Source organism: Anastrepha ludens, chromosome 2 (assembly GCF_028408465.1).
Source record: "Anastrepha ludens isolate Willacy chromosome 2, idAnaLude1.1, whole genome shotgun sequence".
Classification (NCBI taxonomy): Eukaryota; Metazoa; Arthropoda; class Insecta; order Diptera; family Tephritidae; genus Anastrepha; species Anastrepha ludens.
Genome location: NC_071498.1, coordinates 110,224,119 through 110,247,443, shown reverse-complemented (window position 1 = coordinate 110,247,443; position 23,325 = coordinate 110,224,119). Strand labels below are relative to the sequence as shown.

Sequence of the window (23,325 nt, the reverse complement as noted above, 5' to 3'; positions counted from 1 at the left end):
GAAGAAATTCAGCCACATCTGCTCTGCGTTTTCTAAAGAAACCTGAGAGTTCTCACCAGAATAACTCTTTACCATTCATCTAATGCCACATCAAATATGCATCGTTGCAGTTAATTTAGGCTGCTTTCGGAAAGGTTTGATGCGTAATCAATCCTGAAAGGAACTCCATTGCTGCAGTTGAACCTTACAAGGTAGTCTTTCAAGGCGGCTTTTAGAGTTTATTTAGCCGAGACATGACGAGTTTTTACAGGGTTTTCCGTCATCATACAAAGTTATTATTGGACGAACGAACATACATTAAAGCTACCAAAGCAATTTTAAGTATTTGGGGGGAAATGGCATAAGTATCTAGCATTTACCCATACACCTATTTTCATAATAAGAGCAACAAGACATGTTGCAAAGTTTTGACTATTTATTTATTTATTTTTTAAAAAAATGTAGTCCATACAAAAAAAACCATATAAGAAAAAAATCGAGCATGCGATGAAGAAAATGTGGGGGGGGAAAATAGCAAAATTTTACGCGAATTTTGAGCAAGTTAAACTGGCATAATTCTGGACCAAAATTTATGAGCTACAAAACTGCGTATTCAGATTTTTTTTGGAAATTCTAATTAGAAAGTTTGAAATTTTGATGAAAATTCTATAATGCATAAATTTGAAACTTTGAGTTATATGATTTATATGGTAGTATTAACTATATTTTTATAAAAAATATTAAATAAAAAATAAATCAATAGCTAAAACATTGCAACATGCCGCGCTGCCTTAATTCTGAACAGAGGTGCAGTAAATTTCATGAAAACTTTTCATCAACATTTATAGAATTGCTAGTTAACAAAAAAAAGGTAAGCTGTTTAAAATTAAAAAACAAAAAAAAAGTTTTCACCTTGTTAAAAACTCATTAAAGGCTAGATAATACACATACATCTTTACAAGGCGCCTATCGTTTGGCGCTCTTCCATCCTTAAGCTATGCTATAAATATGCATCTACTAGTTTGCCCACTGGCACACACGCACATAACTTATTTATTTTTACTTATATTTTTTACACTTGAGTAGTGTCATGCGTACATACATACATACTTGTACATATATGTATCATATACATGTGGCTTAATTGCCTTCGCAAATGCGAAAGCAAAACAACATGTATAGCCCGAAAATAGTTGTGAGCAAATACTTGTGAAAAATAAACATCAACATGAAACGAAGAAACATTTTGCCCCTCATTACACACGTGTCGAAAATTTAGTGGCATTTTACACTCAATGCTCTTAAAGGTTACAAAGTTCAAGTGTAAAAAGTTGAACAAGTAAGTGGGCACCACCGAAAAGCATTGACATAATAATTTTGCAGTCAACAGAGTCAAAAAGCATTATTCGAAGACTTTTGTACCCTACTACAAGTATAGATATATGATTTTTTTTCTATACATAGAACATAAGGTATATTGAGAGCAAAGGTTTCTTCTGAGAAACGCATGGTAAACATTTTTAAAAATATTGAGTTATGATTTTCTTCAAAAACAGTAACATGTTTTTCATTTGGCGGATTTTTTATGTAGTTGGTGTTCTAATTTGGGTTTGCGGAGGTCTCTGCAGTGGCACGTGCGGTCTGTATTCTAAGTTGATGGATGGATGCGGTCATTTGAATACTTTCTGGAATATTTTTATAAGGCAGCCTCAGAATTGCTGCACTTAATAAAACACCCCAAGAAGGTATACTGGGAAGAGTCACTGCGGTGCGTCTATGGAAAACTGCTTTGTTAGACAGTCCAGTCAATATTCTCACTCAACGTTTTAAATTGTTTTTGTAGTGTAAATTTAGTAGTAGTGTTATTTATATCATTTTTGTTTGTTTTTTTATTTCTGAAATCATACGCATGCAACACGTAGCTGTGGTTGAGTTAATGAGTGAATGAGTTCGCATTCATTAAAATCATTTTACCCGAAGGGTCTTCTCACAGCGTGAATAAATTTCCTTTCTTGCTGATATTTACACAAACTCATTTAAAAACGCATACATATTTATAAGTACATACACTAGTTTTAAACGGATTTTTAAAAAAATATAACCATACTAGATAAATATGTGCTTTTGAAAAATTTGCATTGTCTACTTCTTAATTAACACTACACTACTAATGTTAGCCGATTCGCCTAACATAGTTTATATTTTTGCTCTCATTTTGCCGATCGCATTCAACTATCGTGTAATCTCAGTTGCCGATGTTGTTTTGTTGTATGAGGTAATATCACTGTAGAAAGTGTTGTTGCTTTGTAGTTAAGAAGCTCGTATTAGTCGATTCCACTAATAATGAACATTAATGTTACTTTCAGCATTCTTTTTGGCAACATTTTGTTCTCGAGTGAGAGAACAAACACTTGATGCGATTTGTGCATTCGCTATGTCAGTATGGAAAAATGAGTTTCACAAAAACTTAAGAGACGATTTTATAAAAACAAAGCGCGCAATGAACAAGTTTACTTATACATGTGCCGAATGCAATAAAAGCAAATGTGGAGAGCACAAAGTTGAAGTATATAACGGTTGCTTTTAAAATGAGAAACATATTATTTTTTAAACGCCATATATTTTTCAAATTTATTTATTTATTTATTTTTAATGAATTTTCTGTTTGCAATTTTTTGTTATAAAAATAAAATAAAATATGTTTCTTGCGAAAGTATTTTTTATTAATGAATTTTTGAAATTCAAGTCATAACAGGAGCGCAAAATATTTATTTTATTAAACTTGAAACAAATAAACAAATAAAAATAAAAATATGATATATTAATCTTTTGTTGATCATTAAAGAACTAAGAACTGAAAAAAGTCTTAAATATAGTATATGTTAGTCGAATCGACTTAGAATACCAAATATCATTACTTCTCTAGGTTTAATCAAATATGCAGTATCATACTTACGTAGTTAAACTTCAAATCAGGGTGCATATAATCGACACCTACATATCAAAAACGAATTAGAATCAAGTATTAAAAATTGTAAGAAATAAAACATTTTTCGTTTTTCCACTTTCTCTTACCATCGTCCATTATTGCAGTTGTCACATTTTTCCCGGTAATGCCCTGATCCCATGCGGCCTGCACATTTAGATCCAGACGCATCTTTCCACCATTTTGACCCGTATTTTTCAGATACCACTGCAGCTGAAAATATGGATCGCTGGGCTCAACGCCAATCGTTTGTGAGCTGTAGGTGGCATCGAATTTGAGACCATGAATTGATGGAATCGCCGGACGTAAGCCACGCTTGACACGTTTGAAACCCGGCTGTTGAATCGCGGTATGAATCTGCAAGTATGTGTGTGTGCGTGTAATATAGGTGTGCAGTGATTAAAGAATGTGAGAAAAAGAATCAAATATACTAAATATGTGCAGCTGTATAGATTTAAAAATGTACAGGTATGTAATTTTATTTAATTTTTTATTGTTGTTATTGTTTAGTTGACAGGGTTATCGGCTTTGTCTCAAAATGATTTAAAAAGTATGTTGTTATATTACTTTAACCTTTCAATTCTCAGTGCCAACAGGGGATTAGAGTGTAATTTTTTTTTATCCAAAGGGAATCTAGTGTAATAAAGATGTGGGATCTACCTTCCACATACTTTATGTTAATTTATCTACGACGTATTTGTTAATAGAAAACTATCCATTAATCTCGCTTATTAAATTTCAATAAGAGAAATTGCTACCTAAACTTTTTTGAATTATATATACCAGTAAAGAATAGTCAGGTTGGAGGTACTTTTTCGAATAGAGTTTTTTGAGCACGCGTGACTATTGTGAAGCTGTAAGCATAATTTTTTTTCAACATTCATTGACATTTCATCATGGAAAGTCTTACTCCTCAACAACGTTTACCAATCGTACAATTGTATTATAAAAATCGACGCTCTGAATAAAGCGTACATCGCGCGCTCAGGCCAACTTATGGTGTTCTGCGATGAGGGCCATTTTTGGCTTAATGACTACTTCAATAAACAAAATTACCGTATTTGGGCTGAAGAGCAACAACAGCCTTTACATCCATGGAAAACAACCGTTTGGTGCGGCATATGAGCTGCAGGAATCATCAGCCCAAATTTCTTCAAAGATGACAATGTTACAATGAACGCTATCGTGCCATGATAAACGACCTTTTGATGTCGGAAATTGAAGCCACAACATTTGGTTCTAACAAGACGGTGCTACAGCCCTTGAAACAATGGATTTACTCCGACGTCCTCTCGGAGCAGTGGATTGGCCACCAATACCGTGTGATATCACACCTTTGGAATTTTATTTGTATAGCTACGTTAATTCGAAATGCTTTGTGGATAAACCAGCTTCGATTGAGGTATTGGAAGCCAACATTACTAATGTTATTCACGAGATACCGACTAAAGGGGAGCGTGTCATTATTCTGTTTTACAAAATTCTGGATGACAAAATCCTGTAAATTGCAAAAAAATTCTGCTTTTTAAAATTCTGCTTTTTTAAAATTCTGCTTTTTAAAATTCTGCTTTCTAAAATTCTGCTTTTTAAAATTCTGTTTTCTAAAATTCTGCTTTTTCAAAATTCTGCATGTTTAATGCGAAAAATTCTGCTTTATTCAAGTTTTGTGATTTTCGTCATACAAGAAGTAACAAAATAAACATTTATTCCATAAATATACATATGCATATGTTTAAGCGATAACAATATTTTAGTTTAGCCAATTACAATATTTTTTGGAATTCTTTTTAAATATGTAGTGTGACTTAATTCATTTATTTTCTTAATAATTCTTCGCAGCTGTTCGTTTTTTTTAGAAGAGTTCTACGAAAAAATACTGTGGATTGCGTAGCCGGAGTTGGACTGACGAGGGTTTTTTTTTTGAAGCGCCGCCGAAGGCCGCCCACGCGAAAAGGAGTTCTACGCAAAAATACGGTGGATTGCGTAGCCGGAGTTGGACTGATGAGGGTTATTTTTTTGAAGCGCGGAAGGGAGTTCTACGCAAAAATACGGTGGATTCTATCGAAACTGAAGAAAAAATTATTATTATTATTTTTTATTTAATATCTCGAATAATAATAAAAAATAATAATAATAATAAATTAAATAATTACATTACCTCTTACATTGTTAACATTGTATTTTAATACAGAATTTTAGAAAGCAGAATTTTAAAAAAGCAGAATTTTAAAAAAGCAGAATTTTAAAAAGCAGAATTTTGTTTTTAGAATTTTGTACAGACAGAATTTCGACACCAACCCCGACTAAAGTCCTCCAGCGAGTCATTCAAAATTGTGTTTACGGATGTCCGAATCACGGCGCAGTTGATAATGATTATCTTTAAAAAATAAATGTCATGAATGGTTCTACACAAAATAACAAAGATTGCCCAACCAATTTGAATTTTCGTTGTTTTATTTCAATATAAAATCCGATGCTTCTAAATTGCGTATTAGGATGCATTTCGAAATTTACTTTTCACCAGACTATATTTCCAAAATCTGACCCAAAAATGTTACATTTAGTCTCATAACTTTTTACGAATTCCAAACTATTTTTTCCGTTTTTTTTTCACTTATAAGCGGCTGAATGCGTGGAGTTCGCCCAAGATACCAGCAGCTCTAAGCGTTCTTCACACAGTTTCATCATTAAAGTTTAGGCCTTTTCAGGCCTTTCTGATCGCTGTTCTAAATTTAATGAATTCATCTGGAAAATGTTATGGATGGTTAAAATGCATCCTTCACTATGTATATCGAATATTATTTTTCTTTCTTTCAAGTTGTTTCTTTTGACTTTCTCCCCTCATTTAAACAACTTCCCGTATTTTATTACACATTAAGTGTTTTTGTGTGTTTATATATATTATTATATTTGGACTTTCTACTAGGAAAATTAGATTTCTGAATACTTTTATGAGACACTTTATATTTAAAAATGTTAATAAGAATTGAAGAAATTTCACTTCAAAGTCCTTTTTACAATAAAGTTTGTTAAAAAGTTAGCATAAATTGGAGCATATTTGATCCAAATTTTATGATCTCAACTATGTTAATTTCATCGTCGAAATTAAGCGAAAAAGTGATGGGAACTTTCTACTTCACCTAGCATGTAGGTAGGCAATTAACTGAAAAAACTTTATTACTTCACACTTTCTAGACTAAAAACTAAAAGTATGTTAGTAACTCTCACTTACCAATGGATGACTCTTCAACAGCCGCGTATGTGAAATACTACGCCTTGAGCGAGCGTGCGGCAATGACCTGTGCTTGAAGTGGTACTCGTTTCCATTTCCTCCAACTAACTACAATTAAAAATGGAAAAGAACTGTGATAAAATTTAATTTACAAACACATAGCTGTATTAGTATACACGCACGTATGTACATATATATACAAAGATTTTCTATCACATATATATTTCCTACTTTTCTTTATTCTTAGCAATTATTAAAACGAAATACGAAACACTTGACTCCTCCAATACTGAAAATAGAAAATCAGCGACGAAAAACAAAAAACGAATTTCACGCTTGACAAACTTGGTAAGTCAACATGTCTTGATGAGTGTGCGTTACTTTGGCTATTAATGAAACATATAAATAAATTCAATCAGGCCAATAATTAGATGTGACTTGTCATATTGTGGAATAAGACACGTGTCAGTTTGGTAGCAGGAGCCCGATGGGGGGTCACGATAATCGAATATGCACACAAATATTCAAGTATACATACTTATCAAATATTCCACCATTGAAATATACTCGTATGTGCGTATGTATTACAAGTATTGTGGCGAGAATATATCAGCTGAAGGTATCTTTGTACTAGACGCACGAATATTAATGTTCACTCGTTGGGCACTAAATTATTTCAATAAGAATTGGGAAAATTTAGGAAACTATTTCAACCGGAATATCAGTCACAAGACAACTAGGAGGCCTCAAGTCCCAAATGATTTTACGTAATTCGAAGAAAATTATTTTTCTCAGAAAACTGGAGTCTACTGGAAACTTATAGCAGTAAAAGCAGATAATACTTTTAAACTTTTGGAACCCCACTGATTGACGTTGTATGCGCTCTTGAATATTTTATGCCCATCCATCGAATTCTCTGGTGCAGAAATCAGATTTTAACTAAAATTTTACAATTTTTCGAACTGTTTGGTTTAGAATACCTAATTATAAATAAAATAAATAGATTTTTGACGTATTTTCGGATTTCTACCTCTTAAGACCACTTTTCAGTGCATTGAATTTGAAGTATAAATAATTAGACTAAAGCAGTTGAAAACTATTTAATTATTTCCAAATTAGCAACAATAATTTGTTCAGACGTTCAAGTAAACTCGAAAATTTTTGCTAAACGCTATCTATAGGCTGGACCGGACATGAAACACCAATTTGTACAAACAATTTTTTCTAATAATAGTCACTCCTCGGCAGACAATGGCAAACCTCCGAGTGTGTTTCTGCGCCATGAAAAAGCTACATTTTAACAATTTGTGCAACTTTCGGTACGTTTCACATAAGTTTTGACAACCTATGTCTTAAAAACTATAAGTTTCACACAAAACAGATATTTTTGTCATTCGCAGAAAACCTCTGCTAATCCATGTACGAATTTTTGACATTGGCTGTGCCATATCGTCCCAAGTCCTTCCCCACCTAATCTTTTCCACGTAGAGGAGGACTTCCTCTTCCTCTGCTACTACCAGCTGGTACCGCATCGAATACTTTCAGAGCCGGAGCATTTGTATCTATTTGAACGACATGAGCCAGTCAAAGTAGCCGCTAGATCTTTATTCATTGCGCTATGTCTACATCGTCGTAAAGCGAATACAGCTCATTGTTCAATCACCTACTATACTCGCCATCGCTAACGTGCAAAGGCCCAAAAATCTTCCACAGAATCTCTCTCTCAAACACTCCAAGGGACACCTCATCGAATATTGTCATCGTCCAAGCTTCAGTGCCATACGATAGAACGGACATGATGAACGCCTTATAAAGTGTTAGTTTTGTTCGTCGACAGAGAACTTTACTACTAAACTACCTACTTAGTCCAAAGCAGCAAGTTGGCAGGAGATATTCTCCGTTAGAATTTAAAGCTGAGTGTTAATGCTGGTTCATAGGTCTACGATGTCTTTTACAATCTCGAAATCATAACAGTCAACAGTGACATGGGTGCCGATACGCGATTGCGATTGTTTGATGACAGGAGGTACTTCCCCCCTTTGTTCTCGTTCACCACCAGACCCAATCGTTTTGTTTCTTTAACCAGTTTGGAAATGGCAGAACTAACAGCGGGGCTGTTAAGGGGGATGATGTCAATACTTCCCAATTCTGACGGCGCTCCTGGTATTGAACAGCGTCAGTTGTCGCTATTTAACAAGTTCGCGAAGTGTTTCCTCCATAATTAAAGTCACCAGATCACCGTCTTTGTTTTTACAGGCGTGTTCTTAGAGAAAATTACACTTCTTTAAGAAGAAGAGCATCACTAACCTAAACTTCGCCTTCTCCCGATCTGGTCCGATCGAGAAATCCGTGTCTGAAAAATTATACACGCAATTTTTTCGTCTGGTTTCAATGAAGTGTCGCACGATTATACCCAATATTTTCTTTTCATTTTTTTCTTTTGAGGCAGGAACAAACTTAACGCCTTATTTTCCCCACATTTTGTGACACAGCAAAAACTCTACTGCATGCTACCTTTTTAACAAAAATTTTCGTATCTATGCTTTTGTTTACTTTTTCTTTAAAATTTGCTCTGAAATAAAAATAGATTTTCCGAGAGGACATCACGGATTTATTAAGTAGCTCCAGATGGATGGCACAGGGTGAAAATTCACCTTTAGTTATTGCTTCATGTACTTTTAGATAACATTTTTTTTGCACCTCCCGGTCGGCGCATAGCATATTTTGCTCCAAGCAAAATACTGCTCCCGAACATATGATATGTGCATATCTATATGCGCACACATGTAGACATATGAATATATGTTGAATTTCGCAAAATTCAACATGCATGCCCGACCTTAGTCCTTTGGCAATTTCACTAAAGTGACCTTCTACTACTGACTTTAATGCGTTTCTCAAAATAAATGATATTTAGCTTTACACATCATATGCTCCCCATCTTTAAGCAACTTGAGCTGCCTCTAGGGAAGTTTTATGTAGCTTCAGTTGTATTCCATGCTGATTGGCAGCAATGCGACGGCACAGCGGCATAACTAACTAACAGAGGGACAACATAATTTGGATTTTGTTGAGTTCGCCACCAGCTGGTGACATAAATTTAGACACGAGTTTGAAATTTTCTTCGGCCAGTCATAAGGACGTGAGTTAGTGAAAATATGTGGCATTTACGAGCAAACTTACAAATACACTTACGTAAACTTGTCGCAAATCAGTCGGGCGCAGAAGGGGAAGGGTACAAAATTTATTATGTGAAGTGGGTAATTTTAGAGCGAAATAGCCTAGCAAAGTGATGAATTCTAAACCGCAGCACAGTTAATTAAACCGAAAACGTTTCCAAATATTAGCTCAATAAAGTTGGCTCTTTAAAATGTATGCATGTGTGTATGTACGAGTATGTATATTCATAGGTATATGGAATTAGCTAAAATACTTAAATTTGTAACTAAAATCGGTTATAATTGAAAGCAAAAATAACTCACACCGCAAAGTCTGACACGAAACTCGAAACCACTTATATACATACACGTGTACGGATATTATTTAATTATTATTTATTTAATTAAGCTGGTGTTCAGCTCTATACTCAGTGGGGCTGCCTATATCAGTGGAAAATATATATACCGTGATTTCGGGATATTTCTAAAGTAATCCAGCGGCACAACTTTTTTAATATTAGTGCAAATTCTATAGTTTAAGCCATTTAAACATCAAATGAAATAAAACCATTTAATATTTTATATAAGTCGAGGCTTCGTGAAGAGTTCTTAGTTTAGCAATGTTGAGGAGTGCCAGACTCGCACTTCAACCATTTCACCTACCTACCTTAGCAATGTTGTACAGTGATAGCTTTAGCAAAGCAAAAAGGGGAAATTTTACATTCGAGTAAATGTTAGCCATAGCCAAGAGCACAAGCCGATTAATTAATGATTTTGAGATAATTATAAAAATGCACATTTACATACATACATATATAGCTTACTTGGTATGGGTATAACATTTGACCAAAAATTATTGTGGAAGGCACACATACAGGGTGTCCGGTGGCAGAATTAACTTTTAAATTTATGGTTTCTGCCTAACCGCTTAGTGTATGAGCGAGGAGGGGATGTGTCAGTTTCGTTATTCGTGCGGTTTATTTAGTTACGATGTCGCAATAGGCGGGTGAACTATGTTCGTTCACTATCGTAGCGTATTTCATGGCCAATGATTCGTCGCAGATTTTGTTAACGTTACAATATTCGACTTTTATGTGATGACCCAAGTGAAGATTAGATTCGTTCCTGGGTGTGAAAGTTCCGGACAATAAGCTTGGTTGCGGGGCGCAGTCGCACATCGAGAATAAATAAAAATATTGAACTCGTCGCTACAAGTTTGCACTATAATTCACGTCAATGCGTACGCAAGAGAGCGGCTGCCCTGGGACTTCCAAAAATTATTGTGTATGAAAAATTGAGAAAGGATCTTAGACTTCACTCCTGCGATTAAGCCTAATGACTACAGCGAATTAATGTTGGAGCGATTTCCAAGCGTAAACAATATCTTTTGGAGAGATGAAGTCTATTTTTATTTAAATGGAAGTGTAAATAAGCAAAATTGTCGTTATTGGTCACCTAAAGGACAGAACCCACTATTGAAATATCCACTGCACAGCCCAAAGTGATGGGTAGGAATGCAATTCACAAACAGTCTAATAATCGGACTCTCTTTGTTTGAAAATGGTCGAGGATAAGCAATTTCTGTGGACGGTGTCTCTTATCGGCGCATACTGAACGTGTATTTTCCGCCAATAATGAGAGAACACACACACACGTCTCCAGCAAGATGGCGCCGTGTCGTCATGAGTCCATGAGGATACTGCCAGAGCGTCCTTGAGGATAATGCTTGATTTTTCCCTAACAAACTTATAAGTAATTTCGGTAACATCTTCTTTGTTAGTTATTGAAATAAACATTTATAATTAGGTATTTGTTTTCTTTTAAAGTAACTTTTAATTTCTAGCTCACACTCTGACACCGGATGCACTGTACATACAAAGGTAAATATTAACATATTAAAAATAAAGTAAAATAAAAATAACACTTAAAAAATGTCAAGAATTTTTAAGGACACATTTTTCAAAGGATGAGAATACAGGAAAAGAATACACATTTTTTTAATAGCTGGAATCCTCCTCCAGTCAGACTAATATTATAAAGCAACTACATCCAACTCTCTTTTTACACGGTCCTTTTGTATACGATTTTGATATAACCCGGTTGAATACCGCATTTTTTACCCGAAATTTTCGTTCTAGCTCTAATGTCAAAAAAAAATTTATATCAAAACAAAGGATAATTTCGAAAAGGATGTCTTATTGAGTAAAAAATGCTCGTGTAAGAGCAATAAATACATTTTATAGCTAGCCAAGCCCAACTATGCATTAAAATTTCAACATAATATTTAGGTCGCGTCTAGTTGGAAAACAGGGTCCAGCACTCGAAGCGTAACTAATTAAAAATGCCATCAATTTAGTTTGAAAAATTACTTTTATTCAGTTCAAAGTGAAAAATGTGTGAAAATAATATCAGATTAAAAATCAATGAACTTTTGCTCGATATGACCACCTTTTGCCTTGACTAAGGCCTTGATACGGTCCAAAAACGAGTCGAAAGCTGCCCGAATGTGATTTGCAGGTATTTTCAACCACTCGCGGGCAATGGCTTTTTTCAACGCCTCGAGACTGGTGAATTTTTATCTCGGACCTTGCTCTCCAAAATGGTCTAAAGAGAAGTATACATCCGATTCGCTTCTGGTGAATTTAAAAGCCATTGTGTGGACGTTATGAAGTTCGGAACGTTGTTTTTTAGCCATTCGTGCACTCGAGCTTTGTGAAACGGTGCCAAATCGTGTTGAAACGTCCATAGTCTGCCACCGAAATGTTTGTCTTCCCACGGCTTCAAAGTAACCCCTTGAGTCCTTCCCCAAAAATATTTCGAATTTACCTTGACGCCAGGCTCAGTGAAAACGATTGGATAGCGCCTATCTGCGGTTACAGCGGCCCAAATCATTACCTGTGGGGGCTGCTGGCTCCTGGTGGTCAATCGATGACTCAAATTCAAGTAAACCTTCTCGTTTTGGGAATTCATGAATTGCGCAATTTGAAAAATTTTCTCGTCAGAAAACACAATGTTTAGAAATTGTCTTTCGCTCCCTCAAGTCTGACTTGTTGCTTTGGTGTGAGATCATACGCCTATTGGATCTTGTAAGACTTGACTTTGAGATCATTTTTAAGTAGGCGGCGGATGGTACGGTCAGACATTTTCGGTTCTTTCGCCATTTGAGTGGCACTTCGTCGGGGATTTCGCTCAAGTCGCTTATTTACATTTTGAACCATTTCACGCGACGTTGCAGTCTTTTGATGACCACCTCCATGACGTTTCGCGATGCTACCAGTATCATTGTAACGAGTAATGGTGTGATACACAAAAACCGTATTTACTTTAAGGTGCTCGAGCTTACGAGCTGGTTGTGATTTTCCAGCCAAATATAATGCAATCACTCTATTACGTTTGAAATCCAATACAGAATTTCTCTTTTCGCGTTTAGTCTAGACAAAATGCTTCCGCGCGCTTGTAAACAATACGCTGGACTCTCGTTTAACCAACTAACAGACAGCTTATACACGAGCATCAGCTGCGCGAGCGGTCTGAAGTTGGTTACTCTTCGAATGCCGGTCCCTGTATACTGCAGCCATTTGCCAAAATTATAAATTTCCCGATAGGCTGATTAATTTTGCGCCACCTTTTATAAACAACTCGAGAAAGCGAATCCTGTCGCTAATAACAACGAAAAAAACTGTTAATTATTTGAATAAAATCCAACAGTTGGGCTGGACACATCTGACACATGTACTGATGATATAATTTTTGGTCCAGTTCTTAATAAACGCGCACGCTTGGTGATGATGAATAATAGCAAAATTTATTAACTTTTCCCCAATTTCAATTTCTTTATATGTTTTGTACTTATGGATTTAATTTTTACAGGAAACTGATTTTAACTTTTTCGTAATAAAAATGCATTGTTTTTATTTTATAAATACTTATATGTATATATTAGGTATATAAGTAATATTACATTATTATAAATTTCAAAATATTTAGAGTTTTTTCATCTAACACGATTTTTTAAGGCCCATATGTCGCATGTATTTTTTACACGACTTTTTTTTTTTTTTTTGTTTTTTTTTAATATAATAAAATAATTTTTTTTAAATAATTTTTTGAAAATTTTGTTTTTTGAAATTTCAAAGTCCTTTAAAAAAATTAAGGTAACAAGAAACTTAAAAGATATGTACGCAGCATTACTATATAAAATCTATAGTTTCACGTGCATATGACATATTTTCTGAATTACTTTTAACGCCGCACGTTGCAATGACAGCTGACAGCTTTAACAGTCAACTTCCTATGGGAAAAGCTGTCAAAAAAAAAAACACCTTTTATAAGTGAGCATTATGCAACAACAAATATTTTTGTACGCAGTAATCATAATTTCCATTTCTAGGCACGTTTTTTGCGGCTTTGCTGCTGAAATGAAGAGGAAACGACAAGGAAAGCCTCCAATAGCTTATACTCGTATGTATGTATGTTGAGATATGGCAGTTTTTTCGCAAACACAAACAGACGCACGGATAGCCATATCGCTTTCCCTCATAATACTGAACCTTTTGTGTAAATAATAAATGTTCAAATTTATGTTACAAGTAATCACGTACATACATATGGATGTGTGTAGGTACCATATGTCTTAGCTAGTCTGCAGGTATAGAAAAAACTCCGAACTTTAAAGGCCAATAAAATGGAGGGTCCATACTGCAAAGTTTGCAATAGAAAGCAATTTCGTGTCCGATTCTTTGAGATTGTACATATTTTATTTAATTTTCCCTTGAAAGCTTTAAGCATAGTACTAAGTTCGCGTTTCAGGTGAAATTGCTGACAAAATTCACACATATTGCAATGCCGTGAAATATGCGTGAAATTTCGTATGCATTTCACGGGAAAGTAGTACTCAGTTTATGGCGTGAAAACACAGCGCAACACGTCAGCAACAATTTCTCACATATATTTGAAATACATATTCCATATAAAATTGAGCAGAAACTGACAGTTCGTTTGCGAATGAATTGCCTGAATTCGAATACTCCGAAGATATGGCATTTTTAAGCGAAACGTCTTCGCAAGAGTTTAAGTAAATCTTCTTTATATTTTTCTTGTCTCAATTTATATTTTTAAATTTAAATAAATTTAAGAAAAATAACTTTAAAAAAAATCAGCACACAAATACTCAATTCATTTTAAACCATTTTACTGATTTCGTTTATTTCGAAAAAATCGGTTGAATGGGGCAGAAGTTGCTACTCTGCAGCGCCACTTGGTGGCGAGTGGAAAAATATATCTATATACCAATATTTATAATAATCGGTCCAGTAGTTTTTAAGCTCATCGAGGACATACAGACAAACATTCATTATTATATATAAAGAATAAGATTAATTTGTTTAAAAACTCTTTTCTTACCAAAATTTGCCAATTGGCAAAAGCCCATAATTGGGCTGGAGAGAAACCCGAAACCATTCAAGAACAGCCAATGCACTCATTGAAAGCAACCGTTTGGTGCGGCCTATGACAGGAGGCCTCAAAGACGAGGTGAATGGCAAACAATATCGCACCATGATAAACGACTTTTTGATGTCGGAAATTGAGGTCTGTGATCTCCACAATATATGATTCCAATAAGACGGAGGACAGCGTTACTTGCCATACAGCTCGTGAAACAATTGAAACAATGGATTTACTGCATCGTCGTTTCGGTGAGCTATTTATCTCTAGTCTCGGACCAGCTGATTGGCCACAAAGACCGTGTGATATCACAGATTTAGAATTTTATTTGTGGAGGTATGTAAAGTCTAAATACTTTGTGTATAAACCAGCTTCGCTTAAGACATTGGAAGCCAGTTAGGAATTATATTTCATTCAATTACAACGAATAATAAATAATTATAGACTTAGCTACTCATTCTAATTTGAGGGACACCATTTACATTGATTTTGATTTTGATTTTGCGTAGGTGTGCAATTAAATATAATTCTATATTTGAAGCAAAAATGCTCCTCTAAACACCCACATACGATATCTGTTATTAGTATGCGTTGAGCAACAATTACTATCCTGGCAACACGACAAGAATATGCCAGCTTTTGCTTAACCAGTGCTTCCTAAAATTCATACTCATCCTCCAACTCCGTGAGCATAAGAAATTCATATTTTATTTTAAAATTTACATAATTTGTGAATAATATTAGTAAACGTCTGAAAGGGTTGAAGAAACGCCCACAAGCTGTCCAAGCAAATCGTCTTTGGGTTGATGCCAACAACACCAAAATGGCACTTTAATCAGCTGGACGATTATTTGACGCCCTTGGCGCAACAGGTTTACGAAGCTGAGTCAGCCATGCAGCAGTAATGTGCCTGCGGTAATACGAGTATGCCTGTATGCAAGTATATACATACTTCCATATATAAATGGATTATATAAATAGATACATATAGTGTGTGTGGGTGTGAGCATACACTCACAAGGGCGTATTTTTATTCAGGTGTATTTTAACAACATATTTTCACAGAGCGAACGCAATCATTTTGCAATGCAAATTTCATTTTCATTTTGTATCCTTTAAGCGATTTGAAATGCTGATAGCAACAAATTATTGGAATCGATGAGGGATATATAATTTGTGTATATGTCATACATGCATGACTCTTAACTAAATTTGGAATGAGTCTGATTTGAAGTGAGAAAAGCAGCTCATTTATGACTAACGGATCCCTCCAACACCATTTAAACTGAAATTAAAATTTTAAGAAGCTCATATTGGAAAGTCGCTTATTTATCAGGTGGGTGAACCCTCCACCCACAACAAAAGCTTTCCTCCCACAGTTACCAGATGGTAAACGAGCCGTAGAGAGGTTTGATTGTTTGCTCCCTCTTATCCTCCTTAGGTAAAAGTAGTACAACCATTTAGCTTCGTGTGGACTCCTTTATAACCCAAAGTTTAAATGAATTGCATTTAAAATATTTTAGATTTTATTATTAACTTTCTTTAAAAAGAATTTTATTTAAAAAACCCACTCTTACTTAATAGAACTCATTTATTCACTTTTAACGTAAATTTACAAGGAGGTACTTGTATATATTTTTTCTTTGACTTTCAAGTTTTCAAAACTAAAAGAGTTAAACATAAAAACATTAATAAAAGCAGCAACAAACACAACGCATTTCATAAAAATTGTTTGCCAGTGACTTGGACAAATAATATAGTTTTTTACAATGGGCAAATGTGTTTGTAAATATTCTGCCTAAATTCCGAGGACAGAATTCACACCTATGCTTTTTTCGTTCTGGTGCTGGGATATTTTATTGTTCGTGAGAGCATTGCGTAAAACGCTTGATGAGAAACGGCAGCTCCTAAGGCAATGTTTCAACTGTCGACAAGCAAGATGATTATGATTCAATTAGGAAAAATGCCAAAGACTTAATAAAATTCTGGTTTTATATGCAAAGTGTCAAATATTATGTGAACATTTATGCGACCAATATCGAGATAAAAACAAATGATGTGGCCACCTGGTCAAGAGCGGGCTACTGAATAGTTAGATTTCAGTCTAACGCCAACGTATGGTGTTGACGTTTTAGTAAGATTGTAAAATTCAATAATTTACAGAAGTCTCTCGTTCAAATCCCAAAAATCTCTCTAAATGGTTGTAGTGATCAAACAAAGTATCGATCAAACAATTTGAAGTTTATGCTCGTTGTCAAGGTGACAATTTTGTTTTCGTCTATTCCGTTCAGGCATTTTTAATGTTAAAGAAAATGTCGATAAAATCACAGAAATAATCGAAGTTTATCGGGCAAGAGCTAAAGATCGACCGTAAAACAATTTTAAGCCACTTGCGCAAGCTGGAATCAAAAAGAAGCTCGATGTTTGCGTGCCACACCAATTAACCCCACAAAAAATTATGGATCGAATTTTCATCTGCGAAGACTTGGCATCGTTCCATTTCTTAAACGGATGGTGAGTGGGGATGACACATGGGTCACATGCGACAATATTGTGCGGTCGAGTAAAAGCGTGAATGGTGGCCAAACCAGGCCTAACGGACAGGAAGGTTCTACTGTATATTTGGTGGGACTTGAAAGGAATCATTTATTATGAGTTGCTTTCGTATAGCCAAACACTAAATTCAGATCTCTACTGTCAACAACTGGACCGTTTGAAGCTAGCGCTTGATCAGAAACAGCCAGAATTGGCCAACAGAAGAGGTGTTGTGTTCCAACAGGCCAACGCAAAGACATACACGCCTGCAATGACTCGACAAAAAATCCGGGTGTTTTGTTGAGAAATTTTAATGCATCCACCATATAGTTTGGACGTGGCACCAAGCGGTGGTAGTCGCTCTTTTCTGTCATTGCAAAACTTCCTGTTTGATCAGAAATTGGTTTCAAGGGAAGATCGTGAAAATCGATTACTACAGTTTTTCGCTAGGAGGACTAAGATTTCTATGAGGGCGACATTATCTTTAAAATAGCAACAAATTATACAACAAAACGGTGCATATTTGAACCAAACATCTCAAATAAAGTTTCGAATATTCGACAAAAATAATGGAAGTCTTCTTCGCCAAACTAATTTAAGTGCAATAGGTTCTGTATTAATCTAAAATCATTGTTGAAGCATATTTTGAAGATTTGTACTTCAATGCCTAGGAACTGAAATATCCCAATTTTTAATTATTAAATATTACCTAAATATAGAAAATGAGAGAAGGTAAATTCATTTCTGCATTCTGAATATGTGTGCCCAGATCTATCTTAACTGTGTTATTCTATTACAACTAACGGTATTTTGATCAAAGTTGTAACCAACTTATGTAGCCTAGTATTTCATAATCGAATATTTATGTAGATACGAGTACCTAGAAAACGGCTGTGTGTAAAGGTTTCTTTTTGTGTTTTGGCATTCTATTGAGGAGGTATATAATTACTCTTACTACAACGACGTTTTTGCAAGACTTTTGCTATTATCAAATTGACATGAGCAGTCAATCACGCATACACATACTCGTATATATTCATATGTATGTAGAAACTCTTGTGTATGCCCGTATTTTAGATGCAGAGAAGTTCGTAGAAAGAAATGTTATTGAATAAATTATTCAGATTAAAATTAATTTCAAATAATATATTCTCAAGAGTTTTACATATACGTATATAGAAACAGTTATTATGTTATTTATGTAAATTGGGCGATAACACCAATTTCAAATAGAATTGCACGTTTTTTGTATTTAAAGTGTGTACATTTTGCCTAAATATGGAGGGATCAAATTTTAATGATGTAGACACAAGAGCTAATACTCACATCTGTACTAATACATATAATGAAATTCTGTCTGCACGTTGAACACTAATATTACATACAACAAAATATAATAATAATAATTGAGTACGATGTTCGAGAGGGAGCTACGCAACAGAATGTAATTAGGCTATTTTTAAAAATTTTATATACATATTATATTTGAATGTGCCGGCCTCTGTAACGGATGAATCAAATTTGGGAGGACTTTCACTGGCACGTGAACGCATTTTTTCAGACAACTTTTTGTTAAACGCAACTTTTCATTCGTTCCACAGGTAGCGTTGACTTCGAAATATTTAAAAAAAATCTATTTATGGTCCGATTTGACTCCTACTTTTTCGAGATATACTAGTTTGGGGAAAAAGAAATCCATTACGTTTGCGTGTCAACTTCAATTATTTCTGTGATTTTATCGACATTTTCTCTAATATCAAAAATGCCTGACGGAATCGACGAAATCAAAATTGCACGTAATTAGCTGTGTCAGTACCGACCCCATAAACACCATTCAAAATTTCAGCGGCCTGGCTTGCATTTTCACCATTATCAAAGAAAAACTGAATTCAACTGAAATTCAATTTATTCAATTTATTTCAATATATATTCAATTTATCAAATTTTCTATTTATTGACTTCCATAGTTAACACAAAACCCTGTAGCTCAAATCTGAATGAAACAAACAAAAAACAGCAAAAGCATGTTTTAGTATGAGATTTTGTTGCTTTCGGATGCAAATTTTCCGTCAAGTTAATCAAGCATAGGATAGCGAGCAGAGAAATGGAGAATAGAAGAGGCCAATTACAAGTAGAGAATGATCAATCACTGACTTTTAAGGCCGTGTTTCGAAAATTGATTCGAATGCATACAAAAGTTGATTGGTCTTCATGGGCAATATTTTGGAAAACCATAAAACCATTTTCGATTAGACATAAATATTTTGTATTACTTGTCTGACTCAAAACTTAAGTAAATGGCAACCCTTATATACTTATAATCGTAAGAATGTATGTACATAATTTTAATAGCTGCTTTCACTTTAATGTTTAAAAAATGTTTTCTACCAACTACATAAAAACCAATGACGTAGAAACAATAGCTATGATTTCGCATTAAACTTAAGTAGATTTTCGATCGTTTATTCAAAGTAGAATTTAACGATGATAATTTCCTGAAGAAAATTTCGCTGCCGCTATGTTTATGTCACTTACGACCACTTTAGAACCATTTGGCCAAGCTTTCCTTCAATTAGTTAAATGCGTCGTGACGTTGTGCTGTAAATGTACTTAGAGATTTGCCAATGCCTGCTTCTGGCAGCTGTTATTACAGAAAAAATGTGTTTCATCATTTAAAGTGTCATATCCCAAGTGGGCATACTGAATGGTAATTACGAGCTAAGCTAAATGTCTGCGACGCGCCATTGTTTTAGCTACGCGGAAGCGAATAATGAGCAATACAAAATTTTATTTCAAAAGCATTTACCCTCAGTATCCGTATACTTATTCAATATTATGTATCTATGTATGTATATACATTTAATATTACTCGAAATTTTATGCTGCAAGAGTTTCTATTTCTCTAATTAATGTTAAGTGTTCACTTTATGTTTATGTTGCTCATAAAGCGTTTCTCGCCGAAAAGGGGAAAGTCTTTGGCTTCACTGCATGGTGCTACATGCCCGCGACTCATCAATTTATTTACGAGAGTATTTGGTGATAAGAGTATCTCCATAAATTTACTGCTACACTGACTCTCAATGCTTCATAATTTGACCACCGACGCCAAGAAGCCAACCACTACTGAAGCGTTAAACCGCAATTTTTGGAGTATGACCTCCCATTCAGCGGACTTCATCACCCGGCCTTTTTCTTATCAAACAGTCTAAAGCTGAAGTACGGTACATCATGTGGAAAGATTCTTGTGGAAAGGCTCTTAAATTTCCCACAGAATCTTTTTCTCTACACTCTAAGGGCTTCCTAATCGAATGGCATCATCGCTCATTTCTCTTCACCATACAATAGACAAATACAGGGTGGGCCATATAGCGTTAGCCAGGGACGTAGGGAGCATATCCGGGCCCCCGGGGGAAAATTGCAAATGCGGGCCCTTTCCAATTATGTCTAATTCATATAAATACGTATAATCTCGAGTCCGAACCCCTCTGAAAACTCCGGGTCCGGGGGAAAAAGTACCCGATCCCCTGGGCCTGGCGTTAGCTTTTTGAACCACCTATTTTTTTGAGAATGGTAACACAAATGACATGTCAAATGTGTTCATAATTTACTTAACGAAATGACATTTACGAAATGGGAAGCTATACGCATGAACAAAATTGGGAAATATTAAAAAACCTATTTCCAAAGTGGTGAGTCTTCTTCTTCTTTTTTGATTTTCACATCGGTGGCTACGTCAATAAGCAAAATTGTCGGATTTGGGGCTCAGAAAATCCAAACGTTAGTGTAGAGAAGCAAATGCATCCACAACGAGTCACTGTTTGGTGCAGTTTTTGGTCTGGCGGCATCATCGGGCCATTTTTTTTTTTTTCGAAAATGAGCGAGGAGACGCGGTTACAGTAAATGGTGAGCGTTACCGTGACATGCTCAACGAGTTTTTGTTTCCAAAAATTGAAGAGTATGGCATGGACGACATTTGGTTTCAACAGGACGGTGCAACTTGTCACACTGCCAAAGTCACAATCGAACTTTTGGCTACCGTTTTTGAAAAGCGAATAATCAGCCGAAATTCCGATATCAATTGGCCGCCTCGGAGCTGTGATTTAAGCCCGTTGGAGTATTTTTTGTGGGGAGCCGTTAAGGACAAATGTTATGCGAACCATCCATTCATGAAAGTATAGCCCAAACAATCGAAAATGTTCTTAAAAATTGGATTGATCGAATGGCCTACTGTAAAGCCAGTCGTGGCAGTCATTTAAATGATATTATTTTTTATTCATAAATGACAATGTTCATTCTTCAAAATAAAAAAAAAAGTTTGAAAAAGTATTGATTACTTTTTTTTTTATAGCCGATTCAAAAAGCAAATTTTACATGGCCCACCCTAAATGATGAGAGACTAATAAACAAACAGCTCATAATAGGCACTCAAAAACTTATTTTAAGGGCTTAAAATATGCCATTAAATTCTGATTATACGCCCCGAAAATACCTTTAAAATCCTTAAAAGCCTTAAGATATGATTTTACGCTTGACTTGTTATCTGCTCTAGACTGGCAATGACGTACCATGTACGCCTGCTGAATTAACTGTAAAAAAAGCATGTTTTTTATTTCGAAAAGCAAACGAAATTCCAAATTCTTAGAAATATTCATTTTGAAAATTTCAGCTGGACATTGCAAAAGAAATTCTACTGTTAATATTCCTGAATGTTAATATTCCTGAATACCCAACACACGGAAGCATTTATTTAAATAACACAACAATGCGTTTGCAGGCAAAACAGTGGGAGCGAAAAATTCCTCCTACACAAAGTAAACAAAAGCCTCAATGAAGCTGTCAGCTATGCGCAAAACAGAATAAATACAGTGAAATTGTATGGAAATGTAAGAAATGTCTTGCTGTCTGCACAAACAAGAGCTTGTTATACATTCGTATACACGATACAGTCACCGGAAATTAATTTCCAGCGCAAGAGGTTAAATTCCATACACCACTTTGATCAAAAAGTTCCCTGAATATATTCAGAGGATTCAAAATACAAGTTATTCCTCAAATGTGAGGAACACTCCCTTCAAAATACTCCTCATCAACTGCATAAGTGCTTTGCCAGCATTTCATCCAGCTCTCGAAACATTTCTGAAACTCTATTTTCGATATAGCCATCAGAACCGTCTTCGACTTTAACTTTGACTAAGAGCGCCACCTGGCGGTTGCTCCGGAATTTTTTTTTGTCAAAGTGATATGTTCAGTGCGGTTAACAGCAATAGCGTAGGTACTTAGTGGCAAGCTTTGACAATTTATTTGTTTCTTAATTCATTTTCGTTTTTTTTTTTATGAAACATAGTTCATTCTTATACAAAAATTATACAAATCCAAGTTTCAAACTTTATCCAAATTAAAAAAAAAACAAAATTACAAGGTTTTCATCAGTATTTTACACTTCTTTAGAACCTTTAGAAAAATTTGGAGTGTGCTGTGTTATAAATGATTGAATTTTGAAATAATAAAGTGCTATTTTGAGGTGGCTAAAAAATCGCGTTAATTTTTGAATTTTTTTTTTCTGTTGATCGAAACACCTCTTTTTTTTTCTAAATTTCTATTATTAGTTTTTAACATAAAGAGGATATATTCTTTTATTGCAAAATATGCTCTAGGAAATATACATAGTTCAATAGCCTTTTTTATTTTACTTGCATTTATTGGCTTCTATAGACACTCTCCATTGGACTTAAACACGAAAAGCATTCGCTATTAGAAACAAATTAATTTTCCATAATTTTCAAGTTTCATGTTTGGCATTTAAAATACGACGTAGCTACTGCTGTCAAATCAAACGGTAAAGCTTAAAAATGCCTTCGGCAAGATTTCATGATGACATTCAGACAGACTTTTTGGTATTTGTTTGCTCATTTTCTTTTCGGCAATAAATACAAACCTTGCTAAATTGCCTAAATCCATTAGAGCGTAAAAAGATTCAATTTGTTGTCAAA

The 23,325-nt window shown here is 34.8% G+C and overlaps 1 protein-coding gene across 1 annotated transcript in view; it reads right to left on the bottom strand.

The window, feature by feature from the left end:
* LOC128855084 (neuroendocrine convertase 2) overlaps positions 1-23,325 on the bottom strand; it is a 129,090-nt gene that overhangs the window by 32,692 nt on the left and 73,073 nt on the right. Inside the window, exons 2-4 of the mRNA XM_054089697.1 lie at positions 6,198-6,305; positions 3,055-3,322; positions 2,936-2,973 (exon numbers count right to left, since the gene is read on the bottom strand). Coding sequence (XP_053945672.1) covers positions 2,936-2,973; positions 3,055-3,322; positions 6,198-6,305 — 414 coding nt within the window. The remainder of the gene's footprint in view (positions 1-2,935; positions 2,974-3,054; positions 3,323-6,197; positions 6,306-23,325) is intronic.